Genomic DNA, 16909 nt, shown 5'->3' on the forward strand with positions numbered 1-16909 from the left:
TTATCGCGACGTTGATGAAATTTCGCGCAACCGGAGCGTCGACCGACCCGCTCCCAAAGCGCTTCCAAAACGAAACGCTCTATCGAATGCAAAGTGGGATCGGTTGTTCGGCCGCCTGCGTACCTGTTATTTTTTAATAAATTCGCGGCCTAACTCGATGCAACGACGCGTCGTCGCATTTACATATAAATCAACACCGTGCGTATAATATCGTCCGGCTGTTGGTTGATATAAATTGCACCGTGTCTACGTGTTGCCAATTAATTCGAATTGGACTCGTATTTGCGCGCATTATAATTTGTACATTTTCTGTACCGAGGACATGTCGATGCAGCCGATTCAAACTCTAATTATTGCACGTTACATTTATGCAGGATTGCGGGCAAATAATGAATAAATTCCGAGGCAATCGATGAAAAACGACGCTTTTTCTTCCTGTTCGCAACTTTGTTTCACGTCGGCAACGCGCAGCAATTTAACGTTTAAAACTTTAATTGTTCGCAAATATCCACGTTATAAATCCTTTTGAGAAACATTTTTATAAAACAGAATTGTAGTAACGTTTAAATAAGGACTCGTATGTATCTAATCATTTCTTTTTCTAATAATTTGTTCACTGGTTGATTTACCCACGTTTCGTAACTCCTACTCTTGTCGTTATTCCGACGTTCTCCGAGCTCAAAGGGCATTTTCAGCGCAGATCCGTCGTGTGCGCAAATAATCCAAGCGAAACGCAGATCCAAGCACGTTGGTCCATCCGTGCAGCAGTTGTTGGCCATCTCCTTCGGTCATTCAACGTATACCAAGCTGGGGGGATCCGATTAAAAGGTAGGGGCTTTATCGGGGTCGTCGAAGCTTCGCGCCAAACAATACGGTTTGTTTAAACCGAACGCACCCTGTCGATCCACGTTCGCCGGAAGCATCACGTAAATTTACGGATATCGGATGTTGTTGATTCCCCTCGCTCGTTATTTATACCGGGCTAAATCTCGCGTTCGAGTTGAATTCGAACGGCCGCGGGCAAGAGTCGCTCGTGTTTTGTCAACTCACGAGCGAACGGTCGCCCATCCGACCTATCGCGTGTGCCACATTTTGCAATGATAACGAACAGCGTCGACGGTAGGACACCCGGGTTTTTTTTTTATTTTTCGATCCAGAAGGTAGACAGTTGGATAGCCATAGCATCCGAAACCATCGGAGTTTCGTTTGGGGTGTCGCGTTGCTCGGTAGGACACTTGACGAACACACTCAATTGTTTCGGGTGAAAATTTATTTAGGCGTTCGATCGCCACGATTTTCCTACACTATGTACATTATTCGATAAGCGTTTCGGTTTCTAGAGAATCTTACGATATCTATTAAGTGCGCGAACAAACTTTCCTGCCATTTCACGTGTTGTTTCACGTAGCTTTATTGAAAACAACATGTAACAAGTCGTAGGAATGAACGCAGGCTTAAAATAATTTTCGCAACCATTGTTGCGAGTAAAGATATCGTATATATTCGTCAACGCATTTTCTACAAATTCCAGCGAGGAAATACTGCGTGGAAAAGCGTGAGAAATCGATCTATTCTGAACTGGTGGATCGCTTGTTCGCGCACCTAGCATACCGCGTTCGGCGCGTGTTCTTCGAGAACGCGATTGGAAAGCATAGTTGAACGCAGAAATTGAATCTCACTTTTACGGAGAGGTGACTGTAAAAATATCTGTACATTGTTCACGTTCGTCTACAAATATCGTTACATCTACGGAAAGTGACAAGCTTTCGAGGCGTCGATTGCGATAAAGACACAGGCGACGTTAATACTTTGCCCGTTGCTCGCTTATGGTTTAAATGGCACGTAAATTACAGCGTAGAGTAGTCCATGGCGCGATAATAAGTAACGATGTAAAGCTCGTCGTTTAAGAAACACTTTCACGAATACAATCGTAAAGCACAGGTACAGGAATTGTGGAAACAAGTGTTCGATCACCGGATAACGCACTGCCTCGTTATTTCCTACGGGTTATCGAGCTCCTGGTAATCTTACATCTACGAAAATGGACAGCTTCGCCAGGTTAATATCTTACAGGACGTCGCAAGAAGCGTGTACACTGTACAAACGTATAATACATAGCGACGAGTGCATCGGTTGCTTCTAGCTGTACAAAACGAAGCAACCCTCTACGTATGCTAGTCGGGCAGATCTATCTCCACTCGCTGCAGCAGATCTGGTTCTGAAAAAGAAAAATGTATTCTTACAATCTCATAACTTTCATAAGACGAGATAAATATTTGTTCAACCCTCGAGCACTCGCGTATTGGGAGTAGTAGACCCTCGATATCTTTGAAAACCTGCCTTTTTTATTCTAGTACATTGAAAACCTTTAGAAAAATACGAAATGATACCATCACGAACGAACTTCTTTTGACTGTGATAACAGATTCGTTTGAAATTTTTTAAGGCTGAAGGTAAAATTCACTGTGGAAATATCAGAGGGACTAGAAAGTAATGTCGTTTTTGCGGAAGTCGATACTTGTTTATCATTTATTAGATTTGGATAGTATATGGCAAAAAGTCGTTGATAACGAGGACGATTTCATAATTGATTAAAAATGAATCTTGCTATACATTTATTTGTTTGAATTTAATGTAAAAGAAAAGACATTACTTTCTGATCCCCTTAATAGAAGGTTAAAATAGGTAAATATTTCGGAATTACAAGACTGAACAACCCCCTCAGAGCTCGTACTCGTACACACCGTTGCGGCATAGAAGAGCACTTTACCGTTTCGATTTTCCTCGACGTACAAACTCGTTCTTTGGGAACGTCTGCTATCGCTAGAGTATCTGATCCTCGGTTCGACCCTTTGAGCCGAAACGTAGCTGGGGATGGTGAAATCGTCCGGCTCGTCTTTGATAGGGGAACTGGTCCTTCTCCTGCAGACAGCCAGTCCGATGACGATTCCGATACCGATCAGGATCAAGGCCACCGCACCTTCAGTGCAAAATCTCGGTTATCCTACCCGTACACGTTTTATTCGTTCGATAGAGGCATGGTCAGAATCTTATCCGAATAATAGATAACTGTAATAGACAATAGTTTCGCGCGAAGCATGTGCTCGGTAAGACGGCCCGAGAAGATTTTTCCAAATAATCAGATCGTCGATCGATTACCTGTACCTGCCAGGGCGATCACGATGATGAGATTCTCCGAGCTGGCCTTCGGGAGGGCCTTCTTCAGGTCATCGAGGAAGATCCCAGTTCCTGTCCTCTCCAGCTTCCCTCCGATAGGCTCGATGACCCTGACGTGCTCCAAGAGCGCTGGCTCGCTCTTCCCCTGTCCATTGACCGCGTATACGTACAGGGTGTACTCGAATCCAGGTTCAAGGTCGTGCAGCTGGAAGTTAGGTCTCATGTTCTTCTCTTGATATATGGCTGGCACTTCGCCGACCGTTCCCTGATCGCTTTGCGGCGCGTGGAGCGTGGGCGAATTCACCTGAACGACTCCAGGTTGCCCCGGGGTGCCTCGAACTTCCAGCAAAAAGTACTGCGGCGAACCACCGTCCGCCCCGGGTACACAATTCACTTCCAGCGAGCTGGTCTCGTTCTGCAAGGAACAGTCGAACGGAGGTTGCGGTGGCTCTGCAAATCGTAACGTTTATTCGAGTTAGGAACACGCTCGAGCATCTCGCGTAGCACGCGAGATCCACTTCAAACACGGATTCGGCTGTTAGAGTCAATAAATCGAGGCTGAGCGAGCGCACGCTCTCAAATTACGCGGAAACAGTCGCTGGAGAAAACGAATAGGCTGGCGCACTACTTTCTGAACGATTAGCTGGGGAATTTCGCTTGTTAGAGGATTGTTACTTTGGTTTGGGACTCCTAAAGTAAAGAATATAGAAGTTGAGCTTCGCGAGAGTCACCTTTCGAGCGCAAAGGGTTAAAATTCGCCAGAATCGAGGTAGCTGGGTCTTAGGAGTCGGATAGGCAGGAAAAAGCGTGCGAGTATCGGGTTCCGCGGTACTAAGCGAGAAAGTTCCGGCTAGAGTTCTTTCATGGAATTCGTTCTAGTTGTAAGTTTCCAAGGACACGTACTCCCCGGCACGACGTTGAATATACAGGGCGCCCTTTGTCTGCCGACGCTGTTGCTTGCCCAGCAAGCGAGAGTTCCGAAGTCGGTGTCGGCGGTAGGGGTATAATCCAGAACGCTAACGAGCCCGTTATTCTGAGCCCTGGAGTTCTGCACCGGCAACACGTCGCCGCGCGTTCCGTTGTACGTCCAAAAGAACCTCACCGCGTCTTCCGGTGCCGCGTCGACCTCGCATCGCAACGACACCGTTTCGCGACGAACCGCCGTGATCTCGCGCCGTTCGTGACCCAACCGACATCTTGGAGCATCTTACAATTGATGAAAAGAAGAACACCTCTCGTCAACGACTATTTCATTCGGGATAAATTCGTGAACATGGAGGCACTTACATTTCATGCGGATAAACACTGGCGGTCCACGACCTTCCCCGACGGGATTGATCGCCGCGCACGAGTACTCGCCTGCGTGAACCAGAGTCAAGACTCTCAGCGTCAAGGTATTGGAGGCAATCAATGTCCCACCGGCCACATCGTGCTCCAGCCGATTCTCCTGGAACACGTGACCTTACGTAGAATGTTCTGATCTGATTTATTCGAAGAAACGAAGATACGATCTTCATAGAGATGTCAACATATCTTTAAGAAGCTTTGAAATTACACAAATATAAATGCAAGACGATCGAGGATACTCACATCGTGGTACCAGATTATCTTGGTAGGAGGAGGATTACTCTGCACGTTGCAAACCAGCTTCAGGTCGTCTCCCTCCCTCAACGAGTTCTGGACGTACCCAGTGGCTAAATGGACAGCGACCACAGGAGCGTCTAAGCATAGAAACCAAAGGAAATCCATTACAAATTCGTCTTTAACGAAAAAAGGGAGCGTCGAAGACTCACAAGCGACGTTGAGGACCCTAGTTTGTTCGAGGACTCCGCCGGGAAACCTGGGATTTTCGGCTCTGCAAGTCAATTCCTTCCCGTCGTCGTCCTTGCCGAGTGCCAGAGCCAGCTTGCTCACTGTAGAGTTGCTCCTCTGAGTGATGGACACATTGGGCTCGCCTATCGTCTGTCCGCCCAGACTCCAGACAATCCTGGCTGCGGGAGAGCTTCCCCACGTCTCGCAGCGTGCGGCGATGGGACGACCCGCGTAAATCTGTTCGTCGCTCAGGATGATCTTCACTATCGCTGGCTTCACTGTTAGACCCAGGATTCGGGGATGAAGATTATTCGAATAGTAAACGATGGATGGAAACACGGTGGTGACTCATTCCCAACGTTTATTGTTTATTGTATTGGGTGACTACTGAGAGTAATGTGAACTTCGTGAGGATTAGCTGAAGCGCTTAAAAAATTTTCTAGAAGGACGAGTCCCGATGGCGAAAATAACAGTGTCGAAAGAGCCACGTGTTCGCCATCCGAACCGCGTATTTTTACTTTCAACGCCAATTCTACGAAATGCGACCGTCAAAGGAGTTAAGGAGGTCCATGCGAAATCGCTGGAATTCATCGCGCTTCCGCCGCGGGTCACTCGCTCCGACTATATTTAAATTTCTTTCTTCTGTGCGGGGACACTTCCTAACGTTTCATCTCGAGGATGACTCGACGATTCAATTCTACTTTAATCCAAGCCTTGACAGTGACAGAGTCCATCGGTCTGGATAAGCCACCGATAGACCTCCGCACTCCTTTTGTTACTTTCAAAGAACGCTATTTCATAACAGAAATCTCCGTTTTCTCAAGCCTTCTTGTCAGCGATCATCGGAATGGAAATAAAACGAGCAGTACAGCACGTGCACGTCGAATCGGAACCCCCTAAATCGCTTTTAGCTCGCGCTAGAATCGAAAGAAGCGACCTTAAAGAGCGTGCTCGCGTCGTTTTATTCCCAGCAGATGTTACGTTCGCGTGGTTGGCTTTTTTTGAAACGTTTCGTCGGTTTCTTTCACTCCTGAAGACAACTTGGGAACCGAATAGACGATAACGTTAACCAAGTACTCACGGTAAATGTCCAAAGGAACTTCTCGCACGATTGGTGCCGCCATGGGAGCTGATTGGGCCCTGCACTCCAGCTTGCTGCCCCACAACGACCTTGTCACTCTGTCGATGAACAGGTGGTTCACCGTGAACTTACTGGGAGGGCCTATAGAGGCGGTGTCAACCACGCCGTCCAGGAGCTCGCCGTCCTTCCACCAAGTCACGGAAGGCTTCGGTCTTCCTATGCGTATATTAAATACATTTGCTAACGTATTACGTATTTTTTTCAGGTCGTACGTGTCCGATAACTACTTCATCGACATCATTGACTGCGTCTTATTCGAGGAACTAGTCTAGATAAGTATTTTGCCCATATCTAATTACGAAATGTAAATTTCAAACGTTAATTATCTGTTGAAATGGTTAATTTACCCCCAGACACCTGACAGGTCAAGGCGAGAGTGTAGCCTTCGAGGAAGGGTCCACCCACCCTCGTCACTTCTCGCCCCTGGGCGTCGTATATTACAGGTTTCGTCGGCTCCTCTGAACAAAGAAACCAAAGACGGTCAGAAACTCGTGTCAAGATAAGTGACAACATAATCTTGCTTCTATCGATACACACCGACGAGGGTGAGATTCACTTGAAAATTCCTTGTAGGAGAATCGATGAAGTCCACCCTGCACCTGAAGATCCCTTGATCTTTGGCCGAGACCTTGGTAATCTTCAGCCTCGCACGATGACCGTCTCCTATCTGGAAGTACGACTTTCTGCCCAGGTCGTCGCTGACAGCCCAGTGCATCGCTGAAGAGAGGTCTCCACTCCTTGCGTCCAAGCTATACAAATGGTAACCAATACGTAAGCAATTCTAATTGAACCTAGTATGTAAGTAAAGATTAATGGCCTTTATTCTAAGGGTAATCCTTAATTCTTGGACTTTGGCGCGCGACGTTCAACCCTTTACAGATCTTCGCAACCGCGAAAATTGTTGCTCCTTGGTTTTTCATAGAAACGATCTCAAGATCAGACTATCGAGGTGACCGGGTTACAGTTTCCTGTCGATTCGCGCGTCGACATTCTTGGCTCGATCGACGAGTCAACGATCGAACGAGTTGACGTTTCCGGGTGGAGAAGAAGCTGGTAAACACCGGTGGACCGGCAGTTGGCCAGTTTCGGTGACTAACTCTAGCGCGCGGTTCTATTCGCGGCGAAAAAAAGGATAGTTGGCAAACACGCAGTCAGCGAATTTAGATTCGCTCGCGAACGGTTGACCGTTACGCAATGTTGAGGAGGAAACCACCGCGGCGACCAATGCCGGGAAAAGAACCAATTCGCAGTCGATTTCATTCGAATTCTGGCGCCGGTTGTAAACGCCTCGAAAGGTTTGAGTTATTCCAGCGCCGCCACATTCGTGCGTACTCGAATTACCATCTCTCTTCGTGGCTCTGGAATACGTGGTTCGATACAGTTTTTCAGTGAATCATGAAATTTGATGTGTCAGTTTGGTGGCACTAAGTTTACAAAATACAGAAATCGGTTATAAAATTCTCTATCCATGGACATTTGTATGTATGCCATCTCTTGCTTTTCATATCTCTGGCGTGGTTAAGAAAATCGAGAGTTTTTTTTACAATGGCTTCTCGATGTTTTAAAGCTCATTGAAAACAGAGAAATTAAATTGAATTTTTTTTCTATCTCCGAAGTTTTGACCAGAGTTTGCTCTTAAAAGACAGAAAACCCCGATGACGTTACGAACCAATACCAGGAAAATTTGGCCACAACGTGTTCCCAGCCTTTTTCCTTCTAGCGTTGGTTACGGAAACGCTTTCGGTGCAAATAACCGAAACCGTAAAATCTCGGGGAGCCACCTGCCTTGCGTTCGCCTCGCATGTCGGTCGTTTCCTCCGTTGTACTTTTTTACGATCATCCTTTGACGCGGAACAGACCTAGCCGCGAAGGTCTTCTCGCCTTTCGGGCACCACGTGTGTGTGTTATCCTTTTCTAAGAAATTTTTCTTTTATATTTTCAGAATGCTCCTATACTCGTTCACGAGCTGGAATCGAGATTTCTCGCTTTACCGGCGAATTATGCTCCTCTTCTTGAACAAACAAACACGCGGGCACTGTTTACGCGGATTTGTCAGCACGGGATGATGTTCGATCGGTTGCTTTATTTGTAGTAGAACTTCGCTGGTATTAAGAAATTCCGGCGCCCGATGCCAACAGATCTCCGAGCTTGTTTATTTATGTTACACGATCTACCCCAATTTATCTTTAGTTTAGACGGTCGATTCATTCGACACGTCCGGTTCATTCGATAGCTCAACCGTAGAATGCGGATGACTCGGGAAGAATTTTTATTCGGTTGTCGGATATGTTGCTATGTTGTCAGGAGAGCTCTTAAAATTCTAGGTCTCGAATTATTTCATCCAGTAGAAGATAACGTGAGTAACAATAACGTCGCGAATCGAGGGTTAGCGATAGTGAGTAAGTGAATATTCGAGGTTGGTGGAAATGGTCGTTGACGGGGGTGCGAGAGCTGTCTCCAGTGATTAGCATTGACCAGAGAGTATTCGGAAACGGACAATGGAGGAAAGTGCAGGAGCAGTGCCCGTGAAGAGAGACCCTATTCCGAAGCCTCAGCCAGAGGTATTTCGAGTTGCGATCTCAGAACAATGGCATCTGCGAATATTAAGCGTGGTCGAGATCTGGCAGTCCACGACACATAGACATTCCATTTCTTTTTTTAAATCATTCCCAGAAACTGCGAAAATAGAAAGTCCACCGTGAGAAAGTGGCATCGGTGGAATGCAGAGGCGCGATAATGCTAAAATATAGCTCCAAAGGGTGTCCTATTTTGCGTGTCACGACACTTTTGATCTAAGAGATAGGAACGTTACCTGTAGAGAGGTATTCCAACCGTGTCTTTGAACCAGAGCACCATGTTGACGGAGTCGGTAGGCGTCGGTGGGGTGATGTCGCATGGCAATTCGACGTCCTCACCCTCGGTGGCCCACACCAACCTCACCGGGCCTGTAAAAGCGTGAATCGTAGAACCTTAAAAAAATGCACACAAAGGCATGCATTTCGTTAATAAAGCTGTTAGGTATTTCAAACAAACGCCGCCAACTAAAGAGATTCACGAGGCAACGAAAGGTCGGCACCCCTTTTCTTCGAGTACTCGGTCGCTCGTTAAGGGTGGCGCGAAAGATTGGACAAAGTGTCGCTAATGAAGCGAATCCCTGGCGGCTTTGTCGCTTATGATATCATGACGAAAATAAACTAACTACGTTACAATTTTTATTTTAATCTCAATTTTGGAACGTTCCCTAGAGAACTGCGTCGCTTTTCTTCTTCATCTATTATTGGAATAAAATTTTGCCCGTCCCTGCAATGCACGCGCCACGTGCAAGCGTTCTTGGCTCGCTATTGTGCCCGTTACAATTTAGGCTCGTCGTTTTCGGCTGTTCCGAGATACGAAGCGTGTACGTGTACGCGATTCGACGGAAGCTGCCGTTCGATTATGGAGGACACCGACGACGGAATCGATTACTCGCAACGGAAACCGGAGACGACGAGTACGCCCGCGGAGGAGATAGTTGCCAAGAGAGAATGACCGAGTTATCAATGGCATACCGCGGTGTACATTAACACCGGTTCTCACCCACGTGTGCAGTCGCGTTATATCGTTTCTATTTTCTCCACAGGATGGAACTTCGTAACATCGCGAGGATTCTAAGTTTAAATCACGGACGATGCGCGCTGAAAATCGCGCGCGATGATGCATCGTTTCGATACGAGCTTGGCGCGTGTCGCTCGTTACACGGATATCAAACTAAACGGATCCAAAGCGGCCCGCTTGACTTTAAGTCACTTTTAATGCTAGGGCATCAGTCGTCAGTCTTTATTACAGACTCGTTAAAGTACCAACGTTTTAATTGTACCTGGAAGGAAAGAAATTAAGTGGTCTATTTTCGAGTCCCTTCAATTGAGCGATATTTGGAAGTTTTCGGAAAAAATACTATCGGAGGTATATTTATTCACGTTTTGCCAAGTTGTTGGAATTTTGTGAAATCGTTTATAAAATACTGCGCCGCGTCATCCAGTGTTCCATATGGGTCCGGCCTATAAAAGCCCGAGAGTAGACGGGTCGGTGGAAAGATTAAAATCGACGAGATAAGCGGTAGGTCGTGTTCGCGTGGCCCGTTTCGCTCTTCCCGTCGACGTTTTCGATTTTCCATCCCGGAGCAGCTTTTTCGTGTTCGTGCAGCGTAACGCGTCGCTGAAAGGCGAACGACCGAGGCCAGTTTGTCTTCTCGACAGAGCGTTTCGTCGCTGTACCACGATCTCCGGAGAAATTACACGTACGAGACCGCCGTTACCTAATCGAACAGCTTCATACCAAAGCATTAGGCTATAAATATGAACCAGCGACTCGTTTAAATTCATTTGACATTAGCTTATTTGCCTCTGGGAGAAAACAAGGGAAGAGAATCGTTTTTCTCAAAGTCCTAGGTTAAACGCCCCCTTAATTACGATCTTAGGCCATCGAGCAACCCTAATTTTGGCCTGGGGGGGCACAAACGGGCCACTCGCTGTCTAAACAATCGCCCTCCGGGCGTGTGCCGTTTCATCTCAGAATAGAATTTCGATTTCCGTCGGAAATCGGTAAAGATTCGAGGAAAGAATCTGTACGTCCGAGTGTACCGTTATGTAAATAATGCTGCTTCGAAGGGTAACCCTGTTATTTTTGTATCGCGCGGGTTAGGAAACCGCGCTTCCGCCGGAGCCGTCTATTTTCGTGTTCCCCGACCCCTCCGCGCCCTTTCTTCCTCCACCTTTCAGCCCGATACGGCATCCATCTTTCGCGAATCGAATTCGCGAGCATTTAAAAATGGCCATTAAAGTAATTTACGAGCCACGAAGACGACGAGCGGAATAACGTGGAAATATGACTGAGCAGCCTCGACTCGACGCCGGCGTAGCGGCGCCGGGATCGCGTACCGGGCCCCTCGCAACGTGGAATTAATTTGCGAGTTGTTATCGGCGCCTATCTACACTCGGCGACAAAATTTCATCTCTTGAAAAACGGTGAATTTTTCATTACTTATTTTTCATCAAACGTGCATTTTATAAAATACGAAGTTGTCGAGCGCCCGAGACACTCCTTGTACAAAAACGGATACGTAAAGATTCCAAGAGCAAACGAAACGCTCCTTTAATTTTGTTACCGAGTGTATTCGAGAGGTTGGATCGCAGCACGGTACCGAGCAATTTCCTGTTCTTTGTTTCGCGTCTGGAAAGTATTCGCGCATTGTGCGTCTCAGGGACCAGATCGAAGGCATTCCTTCGATGGCTCCGACGTCTTCGCATTGTCGCAGGCCAATCCTTTATTCTGAGTTCCCGCGACGACCGCGAGATGTATCAGGTTTTATTAAATTTCGCGTCGGCCTGAAGCGTTATCTCTTTCGGAACTGTCCCCGCCCCCTGCCAACCACGCTTTAGTAAATTCCGTTCTCAAGTAATTCGACTTCCTCTGCCAACACCTGTTGCTGACCTACCCCGGAAGAAGTTCGGTTTTCCAATAAAATTCCAACTGTCACCGCGTGCGTTCGTTCTGGTCGATGGTTGTTCCTCGGGTCGTTTGAGGAGACGGCGGCGGTCCGTTGTTCCCGAGCTTATTGAAAATCCAAGGACTAGCTGCGGCGCGGCCGCGATTAAACGCTCGAAAGTCGTGGAGAGATCGGGGGCGGGATTTCTCTCGATGCCGAGTCGATTGGGAGCCGTGAAATATGACGGAACGAGGCTGGAACCGGCGATTCGACTCGTAAAAAATGACAACGGAGGAGGGTCCGGCTCGGAAGACGTTCGAGGCCGCGCTGGAGGTCCTCCGACGTTGAAATCGGGGACGCTCGATATTTCATCCGTGGACCTGTAATTATTTTCGACGGCTCCTCCCAGAGCCCCCCGGGCCCATTTGTAGAGGACGCAGGAGCATGTGACGGGAGATTAAAGTTCTTCGTGAAACATCAGATTTTCCAAGCGGCGTGCCGTTGGCACCCTCTCCTGGCCCCGTCCGAGGGTTGCTTCGGAGATAGAGGTCTCCCGTTTGATCACTTTGTATGGTAATTTTATCCCCGCGTTCCTCGGTCCGCGCCCCTGCGGCTCGTCTGGTTTGTTATTCAAACTTTGACCGCTTTGAGAAGTTGGACCTAGCGCGAGCATCTTATACGGAATCGACGATCTCCTCTTTACTGATTTACCTCAATTTCTGCGCATTCTTAGGTATGCATGGTCCAATATCACTCACGATAAATTGTAATTTTTTAACAACACGTGTTTGGGACTCGACCAGATCCTCTTGTGGCAATCAAACGCGGTGTACAGAGTCTGAAATGTTAGCTTGACCGGTCTATTTAAATGTAAAGTAGGTGCGTTCGAGTAATTTTTCAAGCTCGTAGAAGAAGCCTCTCGCGGGACAATTTAATTAGACGCTCCTCGTTGAAACGATCGCGTTGGGATTCCTCTGGCGATTTCCCCGAAATCCACTCGGGATGCAATTCCTTTGCGAGGAAATTTGTAGCGCAATTAGCGCACTAGAGAAGAAGAAGACGTCGAAGGGAGCCGATGGGGATGCTCGAGCGAAAAGTGGCGCGCTCACTTTATGTGCTTTCGTTTCGCAGAAAGTGTTGCTTTCGCGGGAGCTCGTTCGAGCTGACGTTTAACGTTAAACAAACATGTAAAAGATTCCACCCGCGATACCTACGGGAGCGATGATGGATCGTCGAGAGACCCGTCTTCGTATTTACGCTATCTTCCCAAAATATTTTCAATCGAATAAAGGAATCGTCGGGGGATCTATTACACGTCGACGACGCCAATATATTTACCTTTTAGCTGGGCGGAATTCGAGGCGCGTGAAAAGGTCCTCGAATTCCTTCCAACTTTTGACTCCATTTCGACCTCGCCTCTTTGGTTAAAAGCTATAAAAGATTGGAAGTCTGTTCAGACGCATTCCTTTTCTCGAGAGAAACGCTAGTCCCTGTTTTGGATCGGGATGAGCAAAATTCTTGGATAGATAAAAAATATCGAATAATGTGTCTGGTAAACAAAAGTTGTAAACTATATACACAGAACAAATGCTTTTATTATTGTCTCTCCAAAGTGTTGATGGAAAACCGGAACCAATACATCAGTTCTCAAAAGTAGTGGTTCCCGCTTACCGAAAAAAATAAATAAATTTTGGAAATTGTCCGCGCCACGAAAAACGAGCGTCGTAACGAACGGCGAATGGGATCAAAACGAAGCGGCGCCTTTTTACGGCGTCGAAAATAAGTCGCGCGAATTCTTTTGCTCCGGATCACGCGTGGTGTTCGCCCACAGACCAAAAATATCTACACACCAGATTCGCTGAGGTGCTTCCTATTTTTTTGAGAGCCCTGTAAGAACGAAACATTGACGACGCGATTTCATCTTTTTGGTTTTACTTTGGTCTATTAGAAATTTTATTCGAATAACGCTCAGTTCTGTATTTGTACGTATATTTTCGTGCGAGTATTATTTTAGTATTATAACTCACGTGACCGAAATTACTTTGTTTTTTATCTGTTTTTGTTTGCTCATCCTTAACGATGCTTTCGGTCATGGTCCGCCTTTGATGGACGACAGTCGAGGTAAACGGACCGTCGATAATTAATAACACAATTATCTCGGTTGGCGGGCGTGCCTAATCTTGGTAAATTGAAGCAACGCGTGTGCCATAGACTCGCACGACGTCTATTTTCGTCGTTACTTCGCGTTCCTTCGAAACGCAGAATACAATCGCAAGGCGATCTAAACGATACTTCTGGTCTCTTCCGAGGATTCATTCATCGACACTGTCGATTCACTCAAAGTACTTTGAATTATTGACAGTACACATAAATTTTTATCGTGACTCAAACTAGCGATTGTCAAAAGGTGTATCAATAATGGGGATTGTAGCAAATGTTAGATACAGCAGAGACACGATCGATAAAGAAACATATTTCACGCCATTTGACGTTTAGCGTGAAAAACCATATTTCAGCGGTTAAAGATTGATAGAACATCGTCGAAGGAGAAAAACAGGAAATACGATGTCGTTAAAGACGGTTGCTCGTATTTTTTAAGATCCACGTCATAAAGGAGTCGATCGAACGCTAGGAACATCGAAAACTCGCTGGATCGTATACGGGCGTGTGCGGGTCTATTTGAATACTTCCGGTCGTTGTCGATAGACTCGAACCATCTAACTTCTAACTCATTTAAATCGGGCCGAGGTCGGCGTGCTCGTTTGCTCCGAAATAAGCTTCGAAACGTTTAGTCGTAAAGTAAAAGCACCAGTAGTGGACACTTTGAAGACTTTATTCCTCGCAAATACTACATTTTCATAACACCTCGTTGGACTGTCATAACGAGTCGCTTGGACCAGGCAACGACATCTACTTTATCTCCCTATGAGGTTATCGTCATATGAAAGTGCAATAAAAAATATTGATAGGAGTATGAATGTTTCAGTGTTTGTTAGATTACGATGTCATCGAGAATGTTTCGTTGATCGTTCGATTGCATAACGCGCAGTTGCGTCTCGGGGATTCCCCACTCGAATACGAGTCTCAAAAATTGGACGAGTGTCTACTTGGAAGCACTCAAAAATGATTCGAGCATCGTACTCACCTTTGTTCTGAAATTCCAACGAATCCTCCGCGGTCGTGTTTGCTTGACGCGTTCGCAGAAGTATCAGCAAACTTGTCAGAAACACGTGTCCCGACGTGCAGTGCATCTCGAACCGGCAGGCGAGGATCAGGCGTTCGAGCTGATGCGCGAAACACCGCCACGTCCGATCGATACCGCAGGAACATTCAAGATCCCGCGCGATCGAGGTGATCCCGTCGTCTCCTTCAGACAGCTGGATCAACAGCGATCCCTCTTGCAATATTTTAAATCACGCGCGCTCGACGACGCTGCACACTCGATTAACTTGGGACGCATTCTCGATTGATCGTTATCAGTTTATCATTGCTCACACTTGAAACGATGAGTCTGTGTAGCTGAAAGTTCGAGGAACCGTAACCGATATGTCTCAATGCACTAAAAAGTATCCGCAGTTTCGCGTTAAAACGAGGTCCTGTCGCGGCAAGGATCGCTCTGGAAGTCACTGCGAGGACCACCCGCGGTCAAACTCGATGCACGATTTCTATGGACTTCCTCTCGACCTCTCCTCCACGCGTCCTTTTTTTTCTTATCGACGGTCGCGGTCACACGTGCTCGTTATTAGTCGTGACACGTCGAGAACGAGCCGGGTCGCGAAATCTTTTGATTAACAAAACGAGCCGCCACTTTTTTCGCGTCTAAGCGACTCACGGATCCGTCTTTGTCCCTTTTCAGGTTCGTTCTTTCCTTCCACGTTTGCGTCCTTTGAATTCTTCTCGCTTTGTCGGGATTTTTGTCGCCACTCTCGATCGTCTTCTTCGTTTTTAGACAGTCTTGTGGCACTCTTTCTCTCTCCACTCCCCCGAACAATTTCAACTTTGATCTCGTCTTCAAAACGACTGGGAGCTCTCCTTTATCGCCTTCGTTTTTCTTTCCCGCGCGTGTCGTTCCCTTTGCCGCGCGCGCGTTTGTTATTCCTGGATCGCTCGTTCTTTTTCCCGCGTCGCACGGTTAAATTGGGTTCCCTCGATCAGGTGGCTCGATCTCGCGCGCCTGCCGCGGCGCGCTCCACTCGTTGCGCCTGCGAATTTCTCGGATTTCGATACAGTTCTCCTCTCGAAAGTCTGTCCTTCGGGCTGAATGCGAGCGAAACACGCCTCGCGGCCGTACTCGTTCGAAGAGGCGTGGAATTCCAACGATCGCACACCTCGGAATTGCGGTTCCAGTCGCGTCGAAATGGCGTCCCCTGTTGCGGTATCCGAAGATCGTCGTAACGAAGGAACGCGAACGAATGCCAAAGAAACGAAACAAATCGTCGAGGCACGCCGATCGCGACGACACTCCAAGTCGAGGGAAACTAGCAACGATTCGAGATCGTCGTCGTCGTCGGCGGCGGCGGCGACTGCCACGGAACTAAAACCAAAACCGAAGACACGCGTGTAGCTGCCCCCACTAGCCATGCACCCTCCTCGCGCGGCACACGCACGCTTAACCCGGTCCCGAGGAACACGCACTTCTACGCGCGCACGCACTCGTGGCCTGACCCGTGCTCCAAATGCACGCAAGCCTCGCCGCGCGTGAAACGCATCCCGCGGAGATGCACCGTTATGCATCCGTGCTAATGGCAGCAGCATCCTCGACCAGTCCTTTGTTTGAGACTATTCGAACCCTATTTCCTCGAGGGAGCCTGTGGACGGTTTTGAGTATTTTACGAGGGGAATGTTCTGGTTGCGATCTGTCCATAATGTGCAGGTAGAAAGGGTTACTGTACCCCTAGAATGTATACAAAGTGTACACAATTACTAATTTCGTATAGACTTCGCTATGGAAGATTGTTTATACAAAAGCAATTCAGTTTCCAAAGTATATACATACTGACAAACATCCGATAGGCTCGCATAATCGCACACATACGCGCATAGAGCGGGGTGGTTGGAAACGCATGCGTTCCGCTCCGCCGCGCGTCTCTGCACTCTCTCTCTCTCTCTCTCTCTCTCTCTGTCTCTCTCTCTCTCTCTCTCTCCGGTTGACTCTAGCTGGAGGGGGACGAAACCGAGTTTGGTGCCGTGGAATAAACGCGGGGTGAGTTCCTGGCATATCATCGTACAGACGATTACGCGAGCCCAGGGGGGCCTGGAAATGCTACAGCATGTTCGCCGAGGGTGGAGTCGGGACTATGGCCGAGGGTCAGGAA

General features: G+C 47.5%; 1 protein-coding gene across 2 annotated transcripts; it reads right to left on the reverse strand.

Moving 5' to 3' along the window:
- Positions 1-1294: 1294 nt before the first annotated feature.
- LOC128893981 (hemicentin-2) lies at positions 1295-16342 on the reverse strand. 2 transcript variants are annotated; one of them, XM_054155338.1, is made up of 12 exons: positions 14740-16342; positions 8943-9075; positions 6668-6879; positions 6478-6588; positions 6071-6286; positions 4971-5267; positions 4768-4898; positions 4465-4624; positions 4081-4383; positions 3166-3627; positions 2771-2980; positions 1295-2218 (listed from the first exon to the last, which is right to left on the reverse strand). In XM_054155338.1, the coding sequence occupies exons 1-12, from the start codon at positions 14843-14845 to the stop codon at positions 2175-2177; spliced, it is 2385 nt and encodes a 794-aa protein (XP_054011313.1). In that variant the 5' UTR covers positions 14846-16342; the 3' UTR covers positions 1295-2174. The 2 variants fall into 2 exon arrangements, with proteins under 2 accessions (XP_054011313.1, XP_054011312.1); XM_054155337.1 differs by having other exon boundaries at positions 3160-3627; positions 14740-16341.
- Between the last annotated feature and the right edge of the window lie 567 nt (positions 16343-16909).

The sequence above is a fragment of the Hylaeus anthracinus genome, unplaced genomic scaffold (assembly GCF_026225885.1).
Source record: "Hylaeus anthracinus isolate JK02 unplaced genomic scaffold, UHH_iyHylAnth1.0_haploid 3, whole genome shotgun sequence".
Lineage (NCBI taxonomy): Eukaryota > Metazoa > Arthropoda > Insecta > Hymenoptera > Colletidae > Hylaeus > Hylaeus anthracinus.

What these genes read in the sequence shown, in the direction of transcription:
- LOC128893981 (XM_054155337.1), bottom strand. Translation starts at nt 14,845, where the DNA reads ATGCACTGCACGTCGGGACACGTGTTTCTGACAAGTTTGCTGATACTT. An exon ending in TAGGGTCCTCAACGTCGCTT is followed by an intron (nt 4,899 to 4,970) that starts GTGAGTCTTCGA and finishes TTCTATGCTTAG; the next exon opens with ACGCTCCTGTGGTCGCTGTC. An exon ending in ATTCAACGTCGTGCCGGGGA is followed by an intron (nt 3,628 to 4,080) that starts GTACGTGTCCTT and finishes TACGATTTGCAG; the next exon opens with AGCCACCGCAACCTCCGTTC.